The sequence below is a fragment of the Xyrauchen texanus genome, chromosome 26 (assembly GCF_025860055.1).
Source record: "Xyrauchen texanus isolate HMW12.3.18 chromosome 26, RBS_HiC_50CHRs, whole genome shotgun sequence".
Classification (NCBI taxonomy): Eukaryota; Metazoa; Chordata; class Actinopteri; order Cypriniformes; family Catostomidae; genus Xyrauchen; species Xyrauchen texanus.
Genome location: NC_068301.1, coordinates 16770817 through 16794049, shown reverse-complemented (window position 1 = coordinate 16794049; position 23233 = coordinate 16770817). Strand labels below are relative to the sequence as shown.

Below are 23233 nucleotides of genomic sequence, written 5' to 3'. Positions count from 1 at the left end.
AGCTTGCTCTAAAAAGGATACGTCGCCCGGATGGCATAGCTCGCAGGATGGCTGAAGGTGGCGGAGGCGGCCGGCTTCTTCGGCTGTCCAAGCTTGCTAGATGCCCCTCGAGCGGCGGCGGCTTCCAGTTCAGAGATGCGAGAGCCGCTGAAGAGATGAAAATCAGGGTTCCAGCCTACGAACTACGCTTATATGCACTCTAGCCACGCCCATTTTGGCGGGCTTTGATGCAATAGCGCGGACGCCTCTCATTGGACCTGGAGTTCAGCCCAAGTTAGATCTATAGGCTGCAGCAGTTGCCGCAGAGCAACCAATGAGCTCGCTAGCTAGCCCGCTCAAGGTCTGCAGTTGCTGCACTGCGTTGACAAATGATACAAAATTAAGGATAATTTTTTGGCTTCAATATCTCAGAAAAGATTAATCTTTCCCGTAGCGTAAGCTAGCTTACGCAATACGAGAGAACCTCTCGTAAGAGAACTCATAGAAAGAAGGATAAAGTAAATCAAAACACACTAAAAAGGTTTAAATCTATTTTGAGCTATTCTTTAAAACAATATTCTACGTTTTTTTTTATTATTAATTTTTGTCATTAAAATCTTCCTTAAACATAAACATAGATTCACCCATAAACGTTAACAGGTGATGTTTGACTGTGGATCATGAGCAAGCGGAGGACAGACACTGGAGGCACTACATTAATATTAATAAAGAAGGTAATAAATGGTCCATGCCAATTAGTCTACATGCTAACTGCAATACATAGCAGAATTCAATTTTGGAGTGTTTTTGAATTTGAGGTATATCCTGTCAGATTTTGTTTAAAGGGTAACTAAACCCCTGCTCAGAGTCTGACTCCACCCACTAGCAATATTTGAAAAATGCTCGAAAAGTGGGCAGACCCCAGCGGGGATAGAGGGGACGAACCGAGGGCGGGGATGAGCGGGGGGGCGTGCACCTGAGACCCGTAGTGACAGATTAATTGACAGCTGCTGTCAGACTCTAAAATGGAGAGTGACTGGAGTGACGCAAGTAGCTTTGCCACGGAGCGGTCTTTTGAAGTCGAGGACCTTTCTCCCCCACCTTCACCTGAAGTGAAGGAGGGTGAATTGTCTGTGGACACAGGGCCGGAGCCATATCAATTCGAGCCGCTGGCTCAAACTGCGGTTTTAACTCCCTGTTGAGCATCCGAGTGCGCATTCACCTTCACTCGCGTGCAGGAAAAACAAACGAAACGCTGTTCAGTGATGTTTATCCTTTTAGCAGGATTTTTATTTAGCAAGCTTCACTTGAACATAACATCAGTTAGCTGTTCTCTCAACTTAGAAGAATGTGACGTAAAGCGTAACGTCATCATGTACAAAACCATATACCTCCAAATAAAACTATACAGGTAATCAATATCGTAATACAATGTATAAGGGTGCAATACGTTTAACACTCCTGCATCGCGAACGCGCGTTTGTCGGCCCCAGAGGATTAACTTTAGCCTAACCATAAATTGTGATTCAAATATATATGATCACTCACCTCAAGGCGCCGCTGAGGTGGTGGAGTCCATGCAGGAGAAGCAGCGTTTGGCACTGCGTTGCTTTTCAGCTGAGCTGTTTGGAGAAGCCCATTTCCACCTCCATTGCGTTGGAGAAGCAATCCAGCGTAAAATGCAGTTTGCACACTCCTACAGCTCTAGGCGGGAACTTCATGGTCTTCCAGAACAAGGACGTGCAACCCCTGGTGCCTAATTTCCAAGTCTATATGGAAAGCAATACAGTCCAGCAGTGCTGTTGCAATCAGCAACATTACACCTACGTACCATCTTGACCACTGTACTAAATACAGATAATCTACACTAACTTGAAGCTATCCTAACTGACGCAATACTATGCTACTAACTAACTATGCTTCTAACTACTACACTAACAAATATGCTAATTAACAACCTAGGCTACACGAAATAATCTAAATAACTATATAAATGCTATGCTAAATAGATGCTAAAATACTCTATCCTGATCGTTTTCAATACTCGCAATTCCAACTCCTGACTCGCTACAGTGGTTTTGACGAAACGAGTTGGTTTTTATACTGCCATGGGCGTGGTAGCTCGTACCAAGGGCGTGGTGAGCTGGAACCTGCTTAAGTCAGCAGTCACCACTTATGTCACGAAGTACCGCAAACAGCCAATAGGAAAATTCAACTGCAGTAGCCACCGTTCAACCTGAAGAGGGCAGCACTCAGACGTTTTTACACCATATATTGTAGAATTAAAACACTTTATACACAAATGTCAAAAAAATTACTTGAATCAATGACCAGTACTAATAAAGTCCCATTCTTACAGATCATTAACTAAAAAAAGTTGGTTTAGGGTTTAGTTACCCTTTAATGTTAACCAAGACATATTTCAGTGCATCTGTTGAAATTGTATTTGTTGATGAGAAGATAAACTATTTTCTGTAACAGATCACCTGATTTGGAAGTTGTTCTACATTTGAACATATTCTATTTTCCTATTAAGGTGGCAGTGTCCCTGTTTTTCACGTTTTATTTTTCGTATACTGTATATATTAATAGCTCCATCTCTCATAGAACATTATTCTCTCATAGATTGCATTCAGAAGTCATAATTAAAAAAAATATAAAAAATATATCTTTTCTCTTGACTTTATTCACATATGCGATTTTGAGGTAATAAAAAAGGTAACAAAGTAATCTGATTACATTACTTTCTTATCGAGGTTTCTGAATTAAGTTACTGATTACATTTTCACTAAGTAATCTGTTTTGGTAACAGATTACATTTAAAAAGTAACCCTCCCAACCCTGCGCTTGTGTTAGCTATCAGATGTTACATTAACACTACTATCTAAAATGGCTGCAGGTATTGATCTCCCACTTGTTTCCAGTTCCAGATATGGATGTTTGGCCAACTGAAGCAGGTGTATCTGTCACTACAGAGGAGCCCCTCCCACTTTCCACAACACAGGCCACTGGCCCAGCCCCATCGGCCTCCCCAGCTGCAGAGCCCAGTAGCCCACCTCCACCTGAGGTAGAACGAGAGGGGAATATGGGGCAAGAGGTGGACAGAGAGAGCAAACTAGAAGAGCGAGAAAGAGAATCTGGGAAAGAAAGGAAATGGGAAGCCGGTACAGTGCAGGAAAGAGAAAAAGAAGAAGAGAAATCAAAGGCTACCGTCACACCGCGACTTACTGAAGTTCCCTTGGTGGCAATGGATTCCTCTACAACTCTGGGTGAAACTACAGTGGCCTCTAGTGACTTGGAGGATCTCTTCACCACAGAAGAACAGGAGGATCTGTTCATTACTACAGAAATTACCATGTTGGAGCCAACCAGCACCACAGAGACCACAACAGATGAAATAACAACCACCGAAGTTCTACCCACCACCGTTGCCTCAACCACTGCCAAGCCAACCAGATTACGTCCTGCCCCAACCACTCCCAGTACTGCCCCTGTACGGCCACAACAACCACAGACCACCCCCACCCCCAGTAGAGCTGAGAGCGGCTCTCGTTCAGTGATGACCTCTACAGTACAGGTTAGATACTACTCAAAGAACAGCAGTAATATAATATGGGGATCTACAATTTGTACAAGTGCTATTACGTTGTTGCAATTGACATTGATAGTTCCATTCCATAAGTGTGTACTCATACCCATCTGCATCATACAGAGTGAATGTGTATTCTCTTGTACAGTATACATGCGCATTAAATATATGTGGGGAAAAGCGTTGATAGAAGTGCCATGCAGTTTGACATGCAATACCTCATATGAAAATACTTTTCTTGTATTATGATTGCATATACATTTTTATAACAATGTTAAATAAGAGACTACATTCAGTATTTCTACTTTACATTTGTCTTTGTGCAGTGAAAGCTAAAAGGTAATTAAAATGGTGAAAACTTTAAAGAAATGGTTAACCGTTACAGCACATGAAATATAAACTTTCCCCAATATGTTTAAATCTATGCAAATATATTGTTCTAGCAAATTCTTGTGGCCAATTTCTGGCAAACATTGCCACAAATTTGCAACAAAACTTGCCACTATTGCAAGTTTGTCATAAATTTAAATATGTGCAACATTTTTGGATATACAGTATAAACATTTAATCATTTATCACCCTCATCTTGTAACAAACACGTACATGGTGATTGAAGCTTATTTTGCCTAACACCACATTGCTCTATGGAAAAACAAGTCATACAGGTTTGGAAAAACATGGAGGTGAGTAAATTATGACTGACAATTTTTCTTTTTGTTAATTTAATAACACTTTAATCAGGATAATAATTTGGTTTGCTAGTTTCAAGATTTATTCATAAACCAGATATATTATTATATAATAAAACTAAGAACTTCGAAAAAGTCAGTCAGCAGTTTTTGTCGCTCTTGCCTGGAAATCTTCTGTGTACTTGTACGTAATCTATTTTTCAGTTGTGAAAGGTCATCGTATTTTTTCCTTCCTCATTTAGACACAAACACCAGCTGAGACTGTAAATAATGAAGTTGCAGGAGCAGACCCAAGCGGTGATTTTGAAATCCGTGAGGATGATGGTCGCCAAGGCAACGAGGTTGGGCGAGGCAAAGGGGCGCCTGGTGTGGCAGCAGAACCAGATCTGACTGGCAACGAGTTGGATACAACTGGAAGTTCTGCCGCTCAGCTTCCACAGAAGAACATCCTGGAGAGGAAGGAGGTTTTGATAGGTGAGGCCCCTTGTCAAATTTAAAAATGAATTCCCTTCCAAAAACCCATTTCAGTCCCTCCCAACTTTTTTTCTAATCACTGTCTGTGGACCTACCGTTTAGGTCCTTTCCCACTGCAGGGATTAAAATCCATTTTAGGTTTTTTTACTCTTTATTTTTTGTTGTTTTCGCACATGAGGAACTATAGTTCTATAGTCATTTAGAGAGGCTTTTTTAGCTCCTACTCCAGGGTAGGTACAAAAATCGAATTTCAATTATTTTGAAAAATATTGCGATAGCGATTTGAAGTAGTATGTGATTATTAACATTAAAAAAAAATTATAATGTTAATATTAATAATAAAAAAAAAATAGCAAGTCTTTTTTTTACCAAAGGTCATGGAAAAACATGCTCTTCTGTCAGTAAAAATACTGTTTCAGAAAGGCTGTTCAAATTTGAGTCCTCTTAAAATTAAAATAGACTAAAAAACAAATAATATTAAATACAGTGAAACATAGAGGGGGAAAAATATTCACATAACTTTCACTTTGTGTCTCTTTACTGTGTACCTGTTTTTGTCCACTTGTGATAGGGTCATAGACCACTTTTCACACAATAATAAGATATTTTTATAATAAGTATACTTCTACTACAACTAATAATATTTATTATTATTCTAATTATTCTAAATATTATTCGAGAAGCTTTTATTTTGACGGAAAATAAGGGAAGACGCTAGTTTGTAGTTGAGTTCACAGTGGCCGTTTACCTCAAAGAAATGTTCTCATTCAGTCATCTGTCCACAAAACCTGCTGTTATGGGGTTGCTTTAGATTTAGGATAGTATCTTTTAGCAACCAATCATATTTGGAAACATGGAAAATTAGCAATTAATTCATCTAGAGTGCTGGAAATGTAACATCTGTCTAATGAGCTGAGCATAAGTCCTTTTGAGGATGTGTCCAGAGAACAGAGCTGCACACATACCGTAAGCGCTACGAGCAGTGCGTGCAGACCATTTATTTATTTACTGAAGTCGCAGCCCTTTTGGTTTGATAATCGCATTACCTCATGTCGCGTTTTTTATTTATTTATTTTGTTGTTGTTGTAAATACTTTTATCTAATAAAAGTGTAACTCCGGTCGTGGCGTCCTACATCTGTGTTGTCCGTTTTGTTGTTGCTATTGAATCGCGCGTGCAAACGTCAGAAGAAAAATGGATCGACTCTAGATGACGTCATTACAGGGATTCCGTTTGTGTGTGAGAATGCAAGAGGAAAAATTCTCCTCGGGTGTGCGATTCATCTTAAGAATTATCATCAATAAAGTTACTAAGGGGAAAGTACCGGGACCATATTTTCTTTCAGATTGTGAACCTCTCTGTTTATTTGTCTTGTTTCTGTCTGTATTTTGTATTTTTGTACATATAACCAGGTCTGTCTGCCTGTTGGTTGTAAGATTAGATTGCACATAACTGTAAACTCTACAGCATTATTGCATAGTTCTATAATTTACATGAATATGGTAATTAATCTACACAGAATGGAACCCAGACCCCAAAATTGAGCTATAAACTTCTTAATTGTCTGGATTCTATAGAGAAAGTGCTGTTTTTGTGCCTTTCACTGCATGTGTAACTCACATCAAGCCTGACAGATATCTTTTTTTTTTTTTTTTTTTTTTTTAAACGGGCACAGTAATTTCCTCCATTTATAGTATATTGCTTCAAATATGATTGTATTTTTAAATACTTAAAAATAGGCTTATAATACATTTTTCAATATGTTTTCTGCAGAGTTCAGCAGAAAGCAAATCTCTACTTGCAGCTACACTTCTACTACGCAGCAACACGCTGCTTATGCATGTGGTGTGAAACAGGCCTTACACTCCTGTGGCATCTTCATATAAATGGCATGACACATCATCGCAATAGTTATGTTAATATAACCAGTTTACCTCATTTTGAATTAAACTACATTAAGTCATTCAGTTTGAGCTCTTTCCAAAAACACCATTACTGCATATCAATGCAAAGTTAGTTGTTATTTTAAAAGTTCCCGCAAAAATGAAAATTCTCATAATTTACTCACCCTCATGTCATCCCAGTTGTGAATGAGTTTCTGTCTTCTGCTGAGTACAAATGCTGATGTTTAGAATATTTCAGCTCTGTTGGTCAATACAATGCAACTGAATGGTGGCCTGAACTTTGAAGCACCAAAAAGCATATAAAAGCAGCAAAAAAGTAATCCATATGACTAGTGGTTAAATCTATGTATTCTGAAGCAATGCAACCACTTTAGGTGAGAAACCGATCAATGTTTTTTACCATATACTGTATCTCCACTTTAACTTTTAGAATTTGAAAGTGAGAGTGGAGATTTATAGTAAAAAAGGACTTAAATCTGAAATTGATCCATTTCTCACTCACACCTATCATATCGGTTCTGAAGATATGGATTAAAAAATTGGAGTCGGATTACTTTTTTGCTGCCTTTATATGCTTTTTGGTGCTTCAAAGTTCAGGCCACCATTCACTTGCATTGTATGGACATACAGAGCTGAAATATTCTTCTAAAAATGTTTGTGTTCTGCAGAAGAAAGTCATACAGATATGAGATGGCATGAAAGTCAGTGAATGATGAGTAGTAGTTTTCTGATTAGATTATCTGTTGAGAGAACAGCTTAGCTCCTACAATCTCAAAGCAGTAGCCGCCATTGAACTTCATTTTAGCTGTCTCTTTGGAGAACAGAGTCTTCTGCTCTTGGTCTCTCTTCCCTGCTCACGTTTAACTTCTACTCTGTCACCATCTCCCCTCTAGTTTCTCTCCCTGTTATCTGATATGCTGTCTCTCTCTCCTCAGCTGTTCTGATTGGAGGACTGTTTGCCTTTGTGTTTACAGACTTCCTGGTCATAGGTAAAAAAGTAGGAGTGGCAGGCTATAGCTTGAAATTAGTTTAATTTTAGCTTGTACTTTGCATTTCACTCTCACAGAGAAGTTAAGCTTTAGTTTCATACAGAGTTAAACCCTTCCCTTCCTTGATTAAGTGTCTATGTGTCTCTATTTGTTGGTCTGTTTTTATTAATGTCTCTCTCGTTCTTTCTCTAGCTGTGATTGTTGGAGGTGTAGTCGGGGCGCTCTTCGCCGCATTCCTTGTCATGTTGCTCATCTACAGGATGAAAAAGAAAGATGAAGGAAGCTACACACTTGAGGAGCCTAAACAAGCCACTGTCACCTACCAGAAACCAGACAAGCAAGAGGAATTCTACGCCTAACAACCATACATTTGCTCCCCTCCATCTCTCCAACCTTCTCCCCTCTTTATCAGATCCCCCTCCCTCTCTTCTCCCTTTCATCTCTCACCCTTTTCCTTTGATCACTTTCTTCCCTGGTTTCCCCATGAGAGTGCCTCTCACTCCACGGACTCAGAACTTTCTTTTTTCCAAAAAAAAAAAAAGAAAAGGAAAAAAAAACTGAAAAGATCAACGTTAAAAAAACGGAAGTGACTTTAGGTGGGGTTTTGGGTGGGACAGGGCAAATGAAGGGGGGTGAGTCTAGACATACACAGAGGGAAAAAAAAGCTTTTTTAAAAACATGTTATTATTGATATGTTTAGGATCGTTGTTCTATGAAATTATGACCAGAAACTTTTTGTAAAGACACTGCATTTCTTATTTGTTTCTGCACAGTATTCCTCTCAGACTGAAAACGTGGGAGCAAAATAAAAAGCATGAAAAAATAAGGGAGAGAAAATGAAGACGGGGTCATGGAGGGAGGGAGAAAATTAGAGTTGCTTGAGAAAAGGAGAGAGACGGAGATGAGGAATTTTAGAGCTTACTCGAAATGCTCTCAGTAACCAAGGTCAGTGATCCAGCATTGTGTGGTGCCTTCCAATTCCCTGGTGCTACAGACCGAGCGCGACCAGAGAATAATGTGTATCTGTGTGCGTGTATATTTGCGCCTGTGCGTGTGATGATGTCTAAGGTGCCCTTATGACCTGAGCCTAGATACACACACATACGTGCACAAATGCACACTCACACGCAAAGACTGAATCCCTCCGCTGGTGAGAGTCTGTGTCAGCACGACAGGCCTCGTACCGTCTGTTTAGAACAGAGAGCCCAATACATGTACAATGTTTAACACAGCACATAAAAACACTGCAGATTTGCTGTGAGGGAGTGCATGCATAGATTCAGAGGACTAGCTTCTCCTCTGCTCTGTATAAAGACTTTAGTAATCAATAGTAATAATCAATAATATATCAGCAGCTCTGAATGGAAGGAAAATGATGATCATAATATTCATAGTCTATTTAGCCTGTGCAGTAAGGTTTTATCAGTGCAAATATCAATTCAACTTTTTGTTTTATCATGCTTTTAACCATGCTATTGTACTAATAAATTGCACACATGCTATTGATTTCCACCCAAACACCTACACATTGCCATTGCAATCTACATTGTGAACTATTTTTGTCAGCTGAACCCAGAGAAATCAGCCCAGTGAAATGCATAAACCTTTCCCTCTGTGGATTGTATTTTAAAGGTCATTAGTTCAAGTCTCTGGTTTTTGTTTTGACAGACTCGCAAGGTTAATTGATCCCACTGTCAAAATGCACTCCGAAACACAGAATGGCACATTTTCTCACAAATGTCACACACAAAATCTTTATGATGGACTGTCATTTAGTCAGCTCAAGCATTCTTTCAGATTAGATGTAGGAAGTTGTTGATATGGTACTTGTGAGATTAGGTTTATGTTGGAGCATAATCGCTGTGGTTAACAGATGCAAGGCAAACATTAAACTTAATGGTCCAGAGGAAATATCTAACCAAGGTATCTGAGCTGAAAACCTTTAATGAAGCAGGAAGGACAAAAATAATTGCGTGTGTTTTTTTTTTCTCAGTGTTTTTTTTTTTTTTTAAATATGTTATGGCTTGTGATACATCTATTTTATTCAAGCAAAATGACTAGAAATGCATTAATTAGCAATAACAAGCTATCAACGACAGAACACTCATGTGTTGTCACCTGACTCTGTAGTTGATGTGCTCAGAATGTACAGGTGAAACTCGAAAAATTAGAATATCGTGCAAAAGTTCATTAATTTCAGTAATTCAACTTAAAAGGTGAAACTAATATATTATATAGACTCATTACAAGCAAAGTAAGATATTTCAAGCCTTTATTTGATATAATTTTGATGATTATGGCTTACAGCTTATGAAAACCCCAAATTCAGAATCTCAGAAAATTAGAATATTGTGAAAAGGTTCAGTATTGTAGTCTCAAAGTGTCACACTCTAATCAGCTAATTAATCCAAAACACCTGCAAAGGGTTCCTGAGCCTTTAAATGGTCTCTCGGTCTGGTTCAGTTGAATTCACAATCATGGGGAAGACTGCTGACCTGACAGTTGTGCAGAAAATCATCATTGATACCCTCCACAAGGAGGAAAAGCCTCAAAAGGTAATTGCAAAAGAAGTTGGATGTTCTCAAAGTGCTGTATCAAAGCACATTAATAGAAAGTTAAGTGGAAGGGAAAAGTGTGGAAGAAAAAGGTGCACAAGCAGCAGGGATGACCGTAGCCTGGAGAGGATTGTCAGGAAAAGGCCATTCAAATGTGTGGGGAGCTTCACAAGGAGTGGACTGAGGCTGGAGTTACTGCATCAAGAGCCACCACACACAGGCGGGTCCTGGACATGGGCTTCAAATGTCAAACGTCTTACCTGGGCTAAAGAAAAAAAGAACTGGTCTGTTGCTCAGTGGTCCAAAGTCCTATTTTCTGATGAGAGCAAATTTTGCATCTCATTTGGAAACCAAGGTCCCAGAGTCTGGAAGAAGAATGGAGAGGCACACAATCCAAGATGCTTGAAGTCCTGTGTGAAGTTTCCACAGTCTGTGTTGGTTTGGGGAGCCATGTCATTGGCTGGTGGTTGGTCCACTGTGCTTTATTAAGTCCAGAGTCAACGCAGCCGTCTACCGGGACATTTTAGAGCACTTCATGCTTCCTTCAGCAGACAAGCTTTATGGAGATGCTGACCTCATTTTCCAGCAGGACTTGGCACCTGCCCACACTGCCAAAAGTACCAAAACCTGGTTCAATGACCATGGTATTACTGTGCTTGATTGGCCAGCAAACTCGCCTGACCTGAACCCCACAGAGAATCTATGGGGCATTGCCAAGAGAAAGATGAGAGACATGAGACCAAACAATGCAGAAGAGCTGAAGGCCGCTATTGAAGCATCTTGGTCTTCCATAACACCTCAGCAGTGCCACAGGCTGATAGCATCCATGCCACGCCGCATTGAGGCAGTAATTAATGCAAAAGGGGCCCAAACCAAGTACTGAGTACATATGCATGATTATACTTTTCAGAGGGCCGACATTTCTGTATTTAAAATCCTTTTTTATTGATTTCATGTAATATTCTAATTTTCTGAGATTCTGAATTTGGGGTTTTCATAAGCTGTAAGCCATAATCATCAAAATTATATCAAATAAAGGCTTGAAATATCTTACTTTGCTTGTAATGAGTCTATATAATATATTAGTTTCACCTTTTAAGTTGAATTACTGAAATTAATGAACTTTTGCACGATATTCTAATTTTTCGAGTTTCACCTGTATGTGAGATGTCATGAGGTGTGACGTCGCGTTACTCAAAGCTGTAGCTCAATAAGTGAGCGAAAATTGACAATTAGTACATATCATTTTAAATATTTAAACATGTAACAGTAATGTATAGCATTTGGGATGGGCTGTGTGCTTAGTCACATAGACTTAAAAACCAGTGAATCCTCAATATGTACTTTCACACTGTAAAAGACATTTATAAAACTCTCCAGCCCTATTCCGACTGCAATTATTTTACATTGGGACGTGATGTAATTCCAGCATTTTAAGGGCGTTGTCTGGTTTTATTGTATTTTGTATTTATCCGAATACAAAATGTCTGTTTTTCTCCCACATCCAGCGAGAAAATTACCGGCCAAATGACCTACTGTTTTTGACAAACACCAAGGTCGTGTAGTAGCCTAATTTAATTTCCATCCGAATCCACATCTCTGAGTTTATACTCAAAGCCGTTTTGGAAATCTTTTTTGACCACTGCTAAGTGCCGTAGGCCTACGTTTGCGATGCGTTTGGTAACAGCTCTGGCGGTAATGGACACTTCGAAAGTCGCAGGATTTGGTAACAATTTATTTTTTTAAATAATAAAATTACGTCGAGTTAGTGGGAACTCTTTAAGTTGAAAGGAAAGAAAAACGAAATACGGTATATTATTATGGCAGCAATGTAATATATCACATTTTAATGTAGAAACGTTTACTAAATACATTTATACATAGTGCTTGCATAACTAATCGTTTATACGGTTCAAGTAGTCCCAGAAAAGTTGCCGGGTTATCTTATTTAAAAGGTTTAATTTCCACCTCAACTTTTTCAACACTGACAGATAATTCCAAATTATGTCCGTCATTTTGATCGATAAATCAAAAGAAAATAATTTTTACTATAGCTCCTCAAATTTCATTTGAACTATCCCCTTCATGCGCTTAGGAGAGAGAAAGCGGCGCAACTGAGGTGATGCGGGTGATGAAACAACAAGATTAACAATCTTGTCCCTACAGTTTCTTGATTCGTTTAATTGCTCTTCGTAAGAATTTTGGCTTGCTCCGTATGTGAAAATGTACACTGTAAATGTTTGCAGCACGGTTCCCTCATGTTCACTTTAGCGTAATTCCAAACATATTTGAACGCAAATACTTGGGACACAGTCTGGATTTATTAATTTTCCATATAGGCCTAACAAGCGCAACTCCATTACCATGCATTCTAAATGCATGATTAGTGATATAGTAGGAAGCTATTTGATGTCATATTTAGTGTTAGGTCAGCTTTACCCTCAGCTATATGTTTATAAATAGAGCCCTATTCGGACGGCATTTGTTTCTCAGGGTGATGTCTGTAAAAGTACATTTTCATGGCTCCTCGGTATTTACGTGAGAGATCTACCCATAAGGCACACTTGAGCATAATAAATCAGTTAAGTAAGTGTGTGTACTAGAGAACATTAAAGAATCCACAGTTTTATTTGATCATTTAGGGGTGGTGGGGGAAATCTGAGGTAGGGTTGCATTCATATGGGGTGGTTGTGCTTCAATCTAAGATTGTAATGTCACACCTGTGCAACTGTACTTGTAGCTTGAATATTGTACTCTCTAAGCTGTATGATCATGTTCTTTGAGTGTAAGAGTGTATATGTGAGTATTTGCTTGTTTAAATGCATTGCTTGTTTAAACCCAAGCAGTTCTTCCATTGTGGGGATATATTCCCTTCACCCCACACTTAAGTCACTCTATGACACAATTGCACAAACACTTAAAAGCATATTGGGTGTTTCTCACAAAACATGTCAAGAAAATGTCCTGGTCCTATTTTACTCTAAAATCATAGCAAAAAATAAATTATATTTTGCATATAGAAAATAGTCTATTTTAGGGCCATTTCTGATTTTTTTAAACATTGTGAAAATATTTTCATTAGTTTTGCAGATTTTCCCCCTGATTTTTCATTACCACAATGTGAAAAAAAAGGACATTGTGAAATTATCATTACCTGATTGAAAGATTGTAATTATGGTGCTCTTTTTACCGCAATGTGAAAAAAGATGATTATTATGAAATTGACATTATCATAATGCGAGAAAAGAGGATCATTAAGATTTGCAATATAAAAAAGATGGTCATTGTGATATTACTACAATGCAAATAAAGATGTTCATTGTAACATTTTAATTACTGCAATGTGATATAAGATAGTCATTATTATTCTCTCATTACCACAATGAGAATAAAGTTGGTTGTTATAATATTCTCATTACCGCAACGCAAGAAAAGATGGTTGTTCTGATATTCTCATTACCGCAATGCAAAAAAAGATGGTAGTTATGATATTCTCATTACCCAAGTGCAAAAAAATATGGTTATTGTGATATTCTCATTACTGCAATGTGAGAAAGTGGTCATAATGATACTCTTATTAACGCAATCCAGTTAGAAATATGGTTATTGTGATATTTTCATTACACAATGCGAGAAAAGATAGTTGTTCTGATATTCTCATTACCGCAATGCAAAAAATATGGTTATGAAATTCTCATTACTACAATGCAAAAAAAAGATAGTCATCATAATTCTCTCATTACTGTAACGTGAAAAAGATGGTAGTTATGATATTCTCATTACCGCAATGCAAAGAAATATGGTCATTGTGATATTCTCATTACTGCAATGCGAGAAAGATGGTCATTATGATACTCTTATTAACGCAATCTAGAAAAAATATGGTTATTGTGATATTCTCATTACACAATGCGAGAAAAGATAGTCATTATAATTCTCTCATTATCATAATGTAAAAAATATGGTTATTGTGATATTCTCATTACTGCATTGCGAGAAAGATGGTCATTATGATACTCTTATTAACGCAATATGGAAAAATTTGCGTTATTTTGATATCATTACTGCAATGCAAAAGAGATTGTTATTGATATTCTCATTACAGCAATGCGAAAAACAATGGTCATTATGATAATTGAAACATTTAATCTTATTTAATTGCAAAGTATTTATACTTCATAGTAGTACTCCCTTGATACTTTAATTTTTTCGCTGAGTTAAATTTTTACAAATCATTGTACAACAGCATCTTTTTTTACTTTAATTCAGTAAAACAATGATGGTGTTGCATTAATAAGAATCATCATTGAAAATAATGGTAAAAGTGAAACCTCCGGACACGTTACGGTAATGAGAATTGGGGGTTACATTGTGTTGAAGTGTCCTGAAAATAATGTCACAATTCAATAAATCTTTATAGACTTTAATGTAGGCTTCGTTCTTTCTGCAAAATGTATATATTTTTTATTAATTTAGGGTTAAATATGACCAGGGCATTTTCTTGACCAGTTTCATGAGAATCTCTATTACCTCACAGCATAGAGCCTCTAATTAGGACCTAGAGGAATTCATGACCTGCACACCTTTGAATAAAATGCTATATTAAGAGTTAGTTTTCTGGACACTGAGAAACCCAATAGTCTTGTCCTAATGGTTCCATTATTTAGTTCAGAATTTGTCTTCAGTTGTTTCGAAAACTGACCCTATCACTGTTACTTCAAGTACTTACAAAACCCCAGCAATCATTAGTGTCTAATTGGAATATAGACTTGAATAATGTTAATCAAATGCTTTTGTGCTTAACAAGCCTACAATTAGTATGAAATTCAGGTATGAAGACATAATGATTGTTTAATGAAAGATTCCTTTTTATAATATAAAGATAAATAGGCATTTTCAAGCTTTTAATGCTGGAGGTTAATATTTAGACCAAATTGCTCACAGCTTTCACCACACCTGTCCTACAGTCTAATCTTTACATGTGACCAACACATACACACGTCCTTGTGAAGCACCCACCTCCCAACAACAACCATGCACCTGTCCACTCGGGTATGTTTGGAGGTCACTGTGTGATAATGTTATGGATGTCAGTGGAACTTTGAGTTTGCATTGCTGTCTTTTCTACTCGTTTCTACCTGTAACCTGTCACTCTTTCTATTCATAGCCAAATATGAGGCGGGCCTTCCTGTGTCTGTGTGCCAATCACAGACCAGCATGGTCCTGGTCTAATGGTCGCCCAGCGTGCTTTTATACATACTCATTTTTTAAAGAATTTGTTTTAATTTTTTTATTTTTTATTTGTGTATAAAGAGGCAAAGTTCTGTCACTAATATGCCACTCTATTCTAAATAAAATCCTGACTGGTTACCTCTGTAGCTGCTGTGACTTCATTGGCTAAGGATTTATAGGCTATGTTTGAAAAAGCATTCTACCATACTATTCTGACTATTTCTGGAGTATGTGTTCTGTACTCTATACTTTCTCTATGCACAGAAAACCTGGATGACCTAATACATTGGCCAAAAAGTGCATTAATACAACAGAGCTTGCTGCTGAATACTGCATCCCATAAATGCAATGCACTCAACTTGACCTTTAATCTCCTGTGCCAGAAGCTGCTTAGAGAAAAAAAAAAAAGGATAAAAACGGTTAAGTGCAAAGAAGAAAACTGGTCGCCAACTTCTAAATTAAACATACACCATCTTGAGGTCTTTTGACACCAAGATATTATAGTATACTTTATCCATTGATCATGCATATTATTTTACATAATCTTTTTGTGCAGTTTATACAGCACACTGTATGCAGTACGCTAGTATTCCACTCCAAATATAGCATATAGTTTCTGCTATTTTATTAACTCTCACATTTACATATTCTGGACATAAAAGGAAATATTAATTCTCCAGAATTAAATTATGTTTGACAAACAAAGATGCAGAATTATGACACTTATAATTACAGAAATATTACTAAAGGTAAAGGGCGTGAATTCAGTTTTTTTTTTTTTTTTTATTGCATAAAAGGTAACACAAATAATAACAAAATATAAACAATCAAGATAAAAAAAATAGAATATATATAATATATATATATATATATATATATATATATATATATATATATATAAATAAAAAAAGCATAGCTCACATTCAATTTTAACAAATAAGGATATTACAAAACATCAGGGGTATTGAAGAGTGTATCATAGCATTTTAAATAATTCACAGATTTTTTTTGTTTTTTAACAGTCTTATTGAAGAAATGTAAAAATCAAAGTCAGAACAAAACAAATTTAACATAGGAGATGAATTAAGAAATTTTTGTTTATGTATGTGAAATTTTGCTAATAAAATAAAAAGGTTAACAATAAATTCCAGATCCTTATTTCTTTTATTTTCATAATACAAGGTAACATCCTTTAAAGTAAAAAAAAATAAATAATATTCATGAGATTAAATATAGAATCTGCCAAATCAGTCCAAAACTGGTTCACGACTTCACAGTCAAAGAATAAGTGAGTCAGAATCTCTTTCTCATTACTACAAAAACAGCACATATCATCAATATCAGAAAATCTTGATATTAAAGATTTAGAAGGATAAATGGTATGTAGAATTTTGTAGTGTATTTCTTTTATTTTGTTATTAATACAGTATTTGAAGGGAATTAACCAAGCTCTTCTCCATTCAATATTTTCAATCTTAGAGTTCCAGAAAAATTTCCCTCTAGGAGATATTTTGTTTTGTTTTTGGAAGATATTACAAATATGTTTGTTATTACATTTTTTCTCAAGTAACCCAACACCTTCTAAAATTAAATTTGGGTTTGTTACAGATAAAGAATTGTAACATATATGACATTTGACAAGTTGACGAAGTGTTACAGGAATAGCTTTAATAACTGAGTTAAATTCCCTAAACTGTACGGGAAAATTGTAAGTTGACATGAATTGTTCGTAAGTTAAAAGATCCCCAGAGTTGTCAAACATTTTTATAAGATGATTAATGTCTCTGTTGAACCAATTTGTTAAAAACAAGGATTTATTGGAAACAGTTATATTCCCATTATTCCAAATTAAAGAGGTGTGAGGAGAGAAATTGTGACAGTAACAAATTTTCCAAGCGAGAAGAGCTTGCTGATGAAATTTGGATAATTTGAGGGGGAGTTTAGAAATTTTATAATTACATGTTAACAGAAATTTCAAGCCACCGATTTGATTAAAGAGACTATGAGGAATATGGTTCCAAAGAGAATTAGGGGTGATCAAACATCTCTTAAGCCAGTGAACCTTAAAGGTCTTATTTACATCCTCAAAATAAAGCATCCCCAGGCCTCCTTCAGCCTTCTTATTAGTGCGCGTGAATTCAGTTGTATCCACCTGCAGAACCGCGATGACGCACGTTTCTATATCACGTGATGTAACTTGAGCAGCCTATGCAGGTTATCAATCAGTAGGCTACTCATGTAAGCCCACTTACATTTTTAGTTTACAGTTAGAGGCCTGTTAAACGTGGGCAACAAGATGGCTGAAGATTTCTTGTTTTCCAGTGATTACGGTGGGTGAATTGATGTAAATGAGCTGATTGACACTATATATTCTACCGATAATTGTCTAATTGGTCTAATTTCTAAACGGAAAATAGTCTAATGGTTTGATGCACTGGGCGGATGTTCAATTTATTGTCTTAATTAGGGCACGTGGAGAAAGTGTTACATTTAAATCTGCATCCAGAACTATTAAGTTATTTTAATAGGTTGACAAATCTCCTGGAATAATATACAGGTCCTTCTCAAAAAATTAGCATATTGTGATAAAGTTCATTATTTTCCATAATGTAATGATAAAAATTAAACTTTCATATATTTTAGATTCATTGCACACCAACTGAAATATTTCAGGTCTTTTATTGTTTTAATACTGATGATTTTGGCATACAGCTCATGAAAACCCAAAATTCCTATCTCAAAAAATTAGCATATCATGAAAAGGGTCTCTAAACGAGCTATTAACCTAATCATCTGAATCAACTAATTAACTCTAAACACCTGCAAAAGATTCCTGAGGCTTTTAAAAACTCCCAGCCTGTTTCATTACTCAAAACCGCAATCATGGGTAAGACTGCCGACCTGACTGCAGTCCAGAAGGCCATCATTGACACCCTCAAGCAAGAGGGTAAGACACAGAAAGAAATTTCTGAACAAATAGGCTGTTCCCAGAGTGCTGTATCAAGGCACCTCAGTGGGAAGTCTGTGGGAAGGAAAAAGTGTGGCAAAAAACGCTGCACAATGAGAAGAGGTGACCGGACCCTGAGGAAGATTGTGGAGAAGGACCGATTCCAGACCTTGGGGACCTCGCGGAAGCAGTGGACTGAGTCTGGAGTAGAAACATCCATGCATCCCCAGGTCAAGCCACTTGTGCACCAGAAACAGCAGCAGAAGCGCCTGACCTGGGCTACAGAGAAGCAGCACTGGACTGTTGCTCAGTGGTCCAAAGTACTTTTTTCGGATGAAAGCAAATTTTGCATGTCATTCGAAATCAAGGTGCCAGAGTCTGGAGGAAGACTGGGGAGAAGGAAATGCCAAAATGCCTGAAGTCCAGTGTCAAGTACCCACAGTCAGTGATGGTCTGGGGTGCCATGTCAGCTGCTGGTGTTGGTCCACTGTGTTTTATCAAGGGCAGGGTCAATGCAGCTAGCTATCAGGAGATTTTGGAGCACTTCATGCTTCCATCTGCTGAAAAGCTTTATGGAGATGAAGATTTCATTTTTCAGCACGACCTGGCACCTGCTCACAGTGCCAAAACCACTGGTAAATGGTTTACTGACCATGGTATTACTGTGCTCAATTGGCCTGCCAGCTCTCCTGACCTGAACCCCATAGAGAATCTGTGGGATATTGTGAAGAGAAAATTGAGAGACGCAAGACCCAACACTCTGGATGAGCTTAAGGCCGCTATCGAAGCATCCTGGGCCTCCATAACACCTCAGCAGTGCCACAGGCTGATTGCCTCCATGCCACGCCGCATTGAAGCAGTCATTTCTGCAAAAGGATTCCCGACCAAGTATTGAGTGCATAACTGAACATAATTATTTGAAGGTTGACTTTTTTTGTATTAAAAACACTTATTTTTATTGGTCGGATGAAATATGCTAATTTTTTGAGATAGGAATTTTGGGTTTTCATGAGCTGTATGCCAAAATCATCAGTATTAAAACAATAAAAGACCTGAAATATTTCAGTTGGTGTGCAATGAATCTAAAATATATGAAAGTTTAATTTTTATCATTACATTATGGAAAATAATGAACTTTATCACAATATGCTAATTTTTTGAGAAAGACCTGTAGAGTTGCATTTTGTTGTTTCCACCACATACGTTAGTACCTGGACACACACTTTGCTCAAACACTCAATGCATAAATAAAACATGAGGGCTCTGAATTCCCAAAGTCGACTTAAATTAATTAATCTAAAGCTAGATGAGAAAAGTACGTGTGGCTGGACAAAGCCTTGTCTGTTTAAAAAGCATTTACATTTGTTAGATATATAGATGGATGGATATAAAACAGATAGATAGATAGATAGATAGATAGATAGATAGATAGGTAGATAGATATAAAAGAGATTTTAAGGGGATATTTGAATGTTACATGAAAACTCAAAAAGTCCAAACAGTGAGAAAGATAAAACACAATAAGTTAGAATAGGCTGAAGGAGTTTTTTTGATGTCGCTTGAAAACTGCAGGAGGACTTGCATTCTGTTTTTTAATGGATGTTTAAAGAGAATTTTGGGAAAACTGTTTGTCTGATTAGTTAGAAACTACAAAGTCAGAAGATGTTGCAGTCTAAAAAATTGTATCTTTGGTTAATAGACTTTGATAATACCTCTAAGCTTAAGTTTGTAGCTTTGTCTGTGTTAAAATAATTCTATCCCAGCTTCATAGGTTATTCATAGGTTAATTTTCTCTAAAACTGTAAACACTGTGTTTCTGTGGCAATATAAAAATTGCTCCTTGTTTTGAGAACCCGCTTAGACATTATTCAACCAATGGTGTGAGTTGGGGGTGGGACTGATCTGATTGTTTGACCAATGGCAGATGAAGCATGTATTCAGAAAGCTGTTTTCAAAACTGTTTATTTTTGCAATTCCTTTCGGTGTGGCTAGTGTCGCAGAAATTCCATACTTCAGCTCTAGCTTGACATTGACAAGCCAGCATAATAAAGCACCATTCTTTGTTTGGATGCCAAAGTCTGCTGGGGAGTGTGATTTAGTCCATTCTTATGCTGGGTAAGTATTATTCTCTTTTTCGTGCCATTCATATTTACAGATAGTCCATGTCCTCTGTGTGAGGAAGGAGAGCAGAGAGGTTACTGCAGATACAGAGACACAGAGCAAGAGAATATGAGAGAAATAAACAGTGATGTAGAAGAGCGGGTGGAGGATGAGGTGTCTCAAGAGTTTAAGAGGAACGTTGAGGTGAAATTAGAAGAAGAAACTGAGGAGAAGTGGACAATAGATCAAGAACCTGAAGACAGGAACCCCAAGACAAATGAGGCAGAAAACAAAACTGAAGATGAACATGATGTTGGACAGAAAAATTAGACAAATACAGCAGGGGAGCAAAAGGAGGAGAAGGACAGGAATAAGAAAGCAAGAGAAAGTGCCATTGTTATTTTAAAAAACCAAACAAAGACTGAAGATGAAAACGAGACCAGGGATTTGGCAGTATTGCCTTTAGAGGAGGACTGTATTTTGCAGATGAGCCCTGATTGCACCATAGACTTGGTGATGGTATGTGAGCAGTCGGTAGAGAAATGTATGAGTCAAGAACCCATGTTATGCCCCCTACTACCTCAAATCCACCCCAGCACCATGCACAATCCCCACTCAAAACTTTATCCATCACGTTACCACCCCAAAACCCTACAATACTCTCCTTTCAGCCACCTGCAGAACTTCAGACCCAAGCCCCAGTACAGGACCAGTTAGAGGCTCAATGCTTGGGGAAACGGCCCTATGGTTGCAGCCCCGCTCTTGAGCCCCCAGCCATGGTGTCCACAGGGCAGGTGGAGGTGACGCTGAGGCAGGTGTACACCACTCACCGTTTTACCAGCAGAACCGCTCAGCAGCTGCCTCTGCCCTCAGTGAGTGGAGAAACCAGCACACCGGCTTTACCTTCAATCAGCACTGATGCTCCTTTGATGCCTCCTAAGAAGAAAACACGCACTTTCTACAGCACCGGTGAGAGGAAATAGACTGTGTTTTGTGGGTGTTTATGGACAGTACAGCAGAGCTCATTAGTTTCTAGTCTTAAAACTGGAATAGAATTGGCATTTCAAACCATGGGTTCCCTAATGGGGTTTTAGAACAGCAGTTTTTGAATAATGAGCGAAAAAGGTCAGTGGTTAACTTATTTAATATAATTTGCCATTTTGTTCTACAACACACATTCATACTACAAATGTTACATACTTCAAACTGTTGTGTGCTTTTAAAATATAAGTTGCAACATAAGACACCAATGATTGTCCAGTTGATTACTTGTGAAGTTGAAAGTCACAATTGAGACATGACTGTATTTAATTTAGGTTGTAGAACAAAAGCTTGAAAGTTTCCTTTATTTACTTATAAATTGAAAACCATCATTCTAAATTCCTGAAATTTCCAAGGGAACTCATGGCAAATTAGCCTTCCATATTGGCCTACATATTGAGATATGTAGGCACATATGTAACATGTTTTTTTTAAGAGTGTGTTTATTGATATAAATGTGAGGGGGCTGTAGTTTCATGTGCTACCCAATGTCTTCTAGATCAGTTGGAGGAGCTGGAGCGAGTGTTTCAGGATGATCACTACCCTGACGGTGATAAAAGAAAGGAGATCGCAGCAGCCATTGGTGTAACACCTCAGAGAATTATGGTCACTGTCCCCTGAAATTCATTCTTTTCAATTTCCTAACCTCTCTCATATTAGGTCACGTGTACACTAAACCGTTTCCGTTGGTAAACTGAGTGATTTTGCCATGTGTACTTCACTTATTCACACTGGAACAGTGCTTCTCCATAAATGGAGACTTCCGAACACTATGATGTGAGGAAAGGTTTCAAACTTAAACATATTAGTATGGATTTTGCTTTAGTCTATCTATCATTCTAGAAGTTCAAATTAAAGAAATGATCATTGTATCAGAAATGTTATGCAAGAGTCTATAATTATACTTTGGGGCCGGATTCACGAAAATGTTATTAAAAGAATGTTCTGGGTTTAATACAAGTTAAGCTCAATTGACAGCATTTGTGGCATAATGTTGATTACTATAAAAATCCCTCCTTTTGTTAACAAAGAGCAAAAATTTGGGTTAAAGTGAGGCACTTACAATGGAAGTGAATTGGGCCGATTTTTGGTGGGTTTAAACACAGAAATGTGAAGCTTTTTTATAAAAGCACTTACATTACAGTTCAAATAATACATGAATTGGAGTTGTTTAAATTGTAATTTTTACAGTCGTTTTAGGGTCTGATGACATCACTGTGGCAACGCAGTTGTAAAATTGGATATAACTATACACAGAATAGGGTAATAAGCGATTTTATCACACTAAAATCATGTTATCATGCATGTTGTTTTTTGCCTTGTGGCTATACTTTTGAAACAAACTTAACTTTTACTGAACCCAGAATATTCCTTTTAAGGGGAAAAAAAGAAAGTTCTTAGGATAAATTATAAGAAGTTCGTAAGGAATGCAATTCTTGAAAAAGTTCTTTAGAATATAATGACAGGTTTTGACATTGTCTGATTATACTAACCAACTCATGAAGTTGCCTTGCCTAATACAACAAATGCAATACTTAAGTACTGGTAAATCATAATGATAAATGTATTTATTTATCAACCATTTTGTAAGTAACAAACACATCACAATAATTTGTAATGTAAAGTGCGTGAGATGTGTTAGTTTAACGAAAATAATCGTCATAGGACAATTTACTTGCTGGTAAAAATTTGACATTGTGGAAAAAAAAAGAAAAAACTTAAGTAGACAAGAGCT

The 23233-nt window shown here is 37.3% G+C and overlaps 1 protein-coding gene across 1 annotated transcript in view; it reads left to right on the top strand.

Moving 5' to 3' along the window:
• LOC127619735 (syndecan-3-like) overlaps positions 1 to 9589 on the top strand; it is a 60074-nt gene extending 50485 nt beyond the window's left edge. The window contains exons 3-5 of the mRNA XM_052092704.1: positions 2904 to 3556; positions 4500 to 4731; positions 7816 to 9589. Coding sequence (XP_051948664.1) covers positions 2904 to 3556; positions 4500 to 4731; positions 7816 to 7982 — 1052 coding nt within the window. The 3' untranslated portion in view covers positions 7983 to 9589. The remainder of the gene's footprint in view (positions 1 to 2903; positions 3557 to 4499; positions 4732 to 7815) is intronic.
• The last annotated feature ends 13644 nt before the right edge of the window (positions 9590 to 23233 follow it).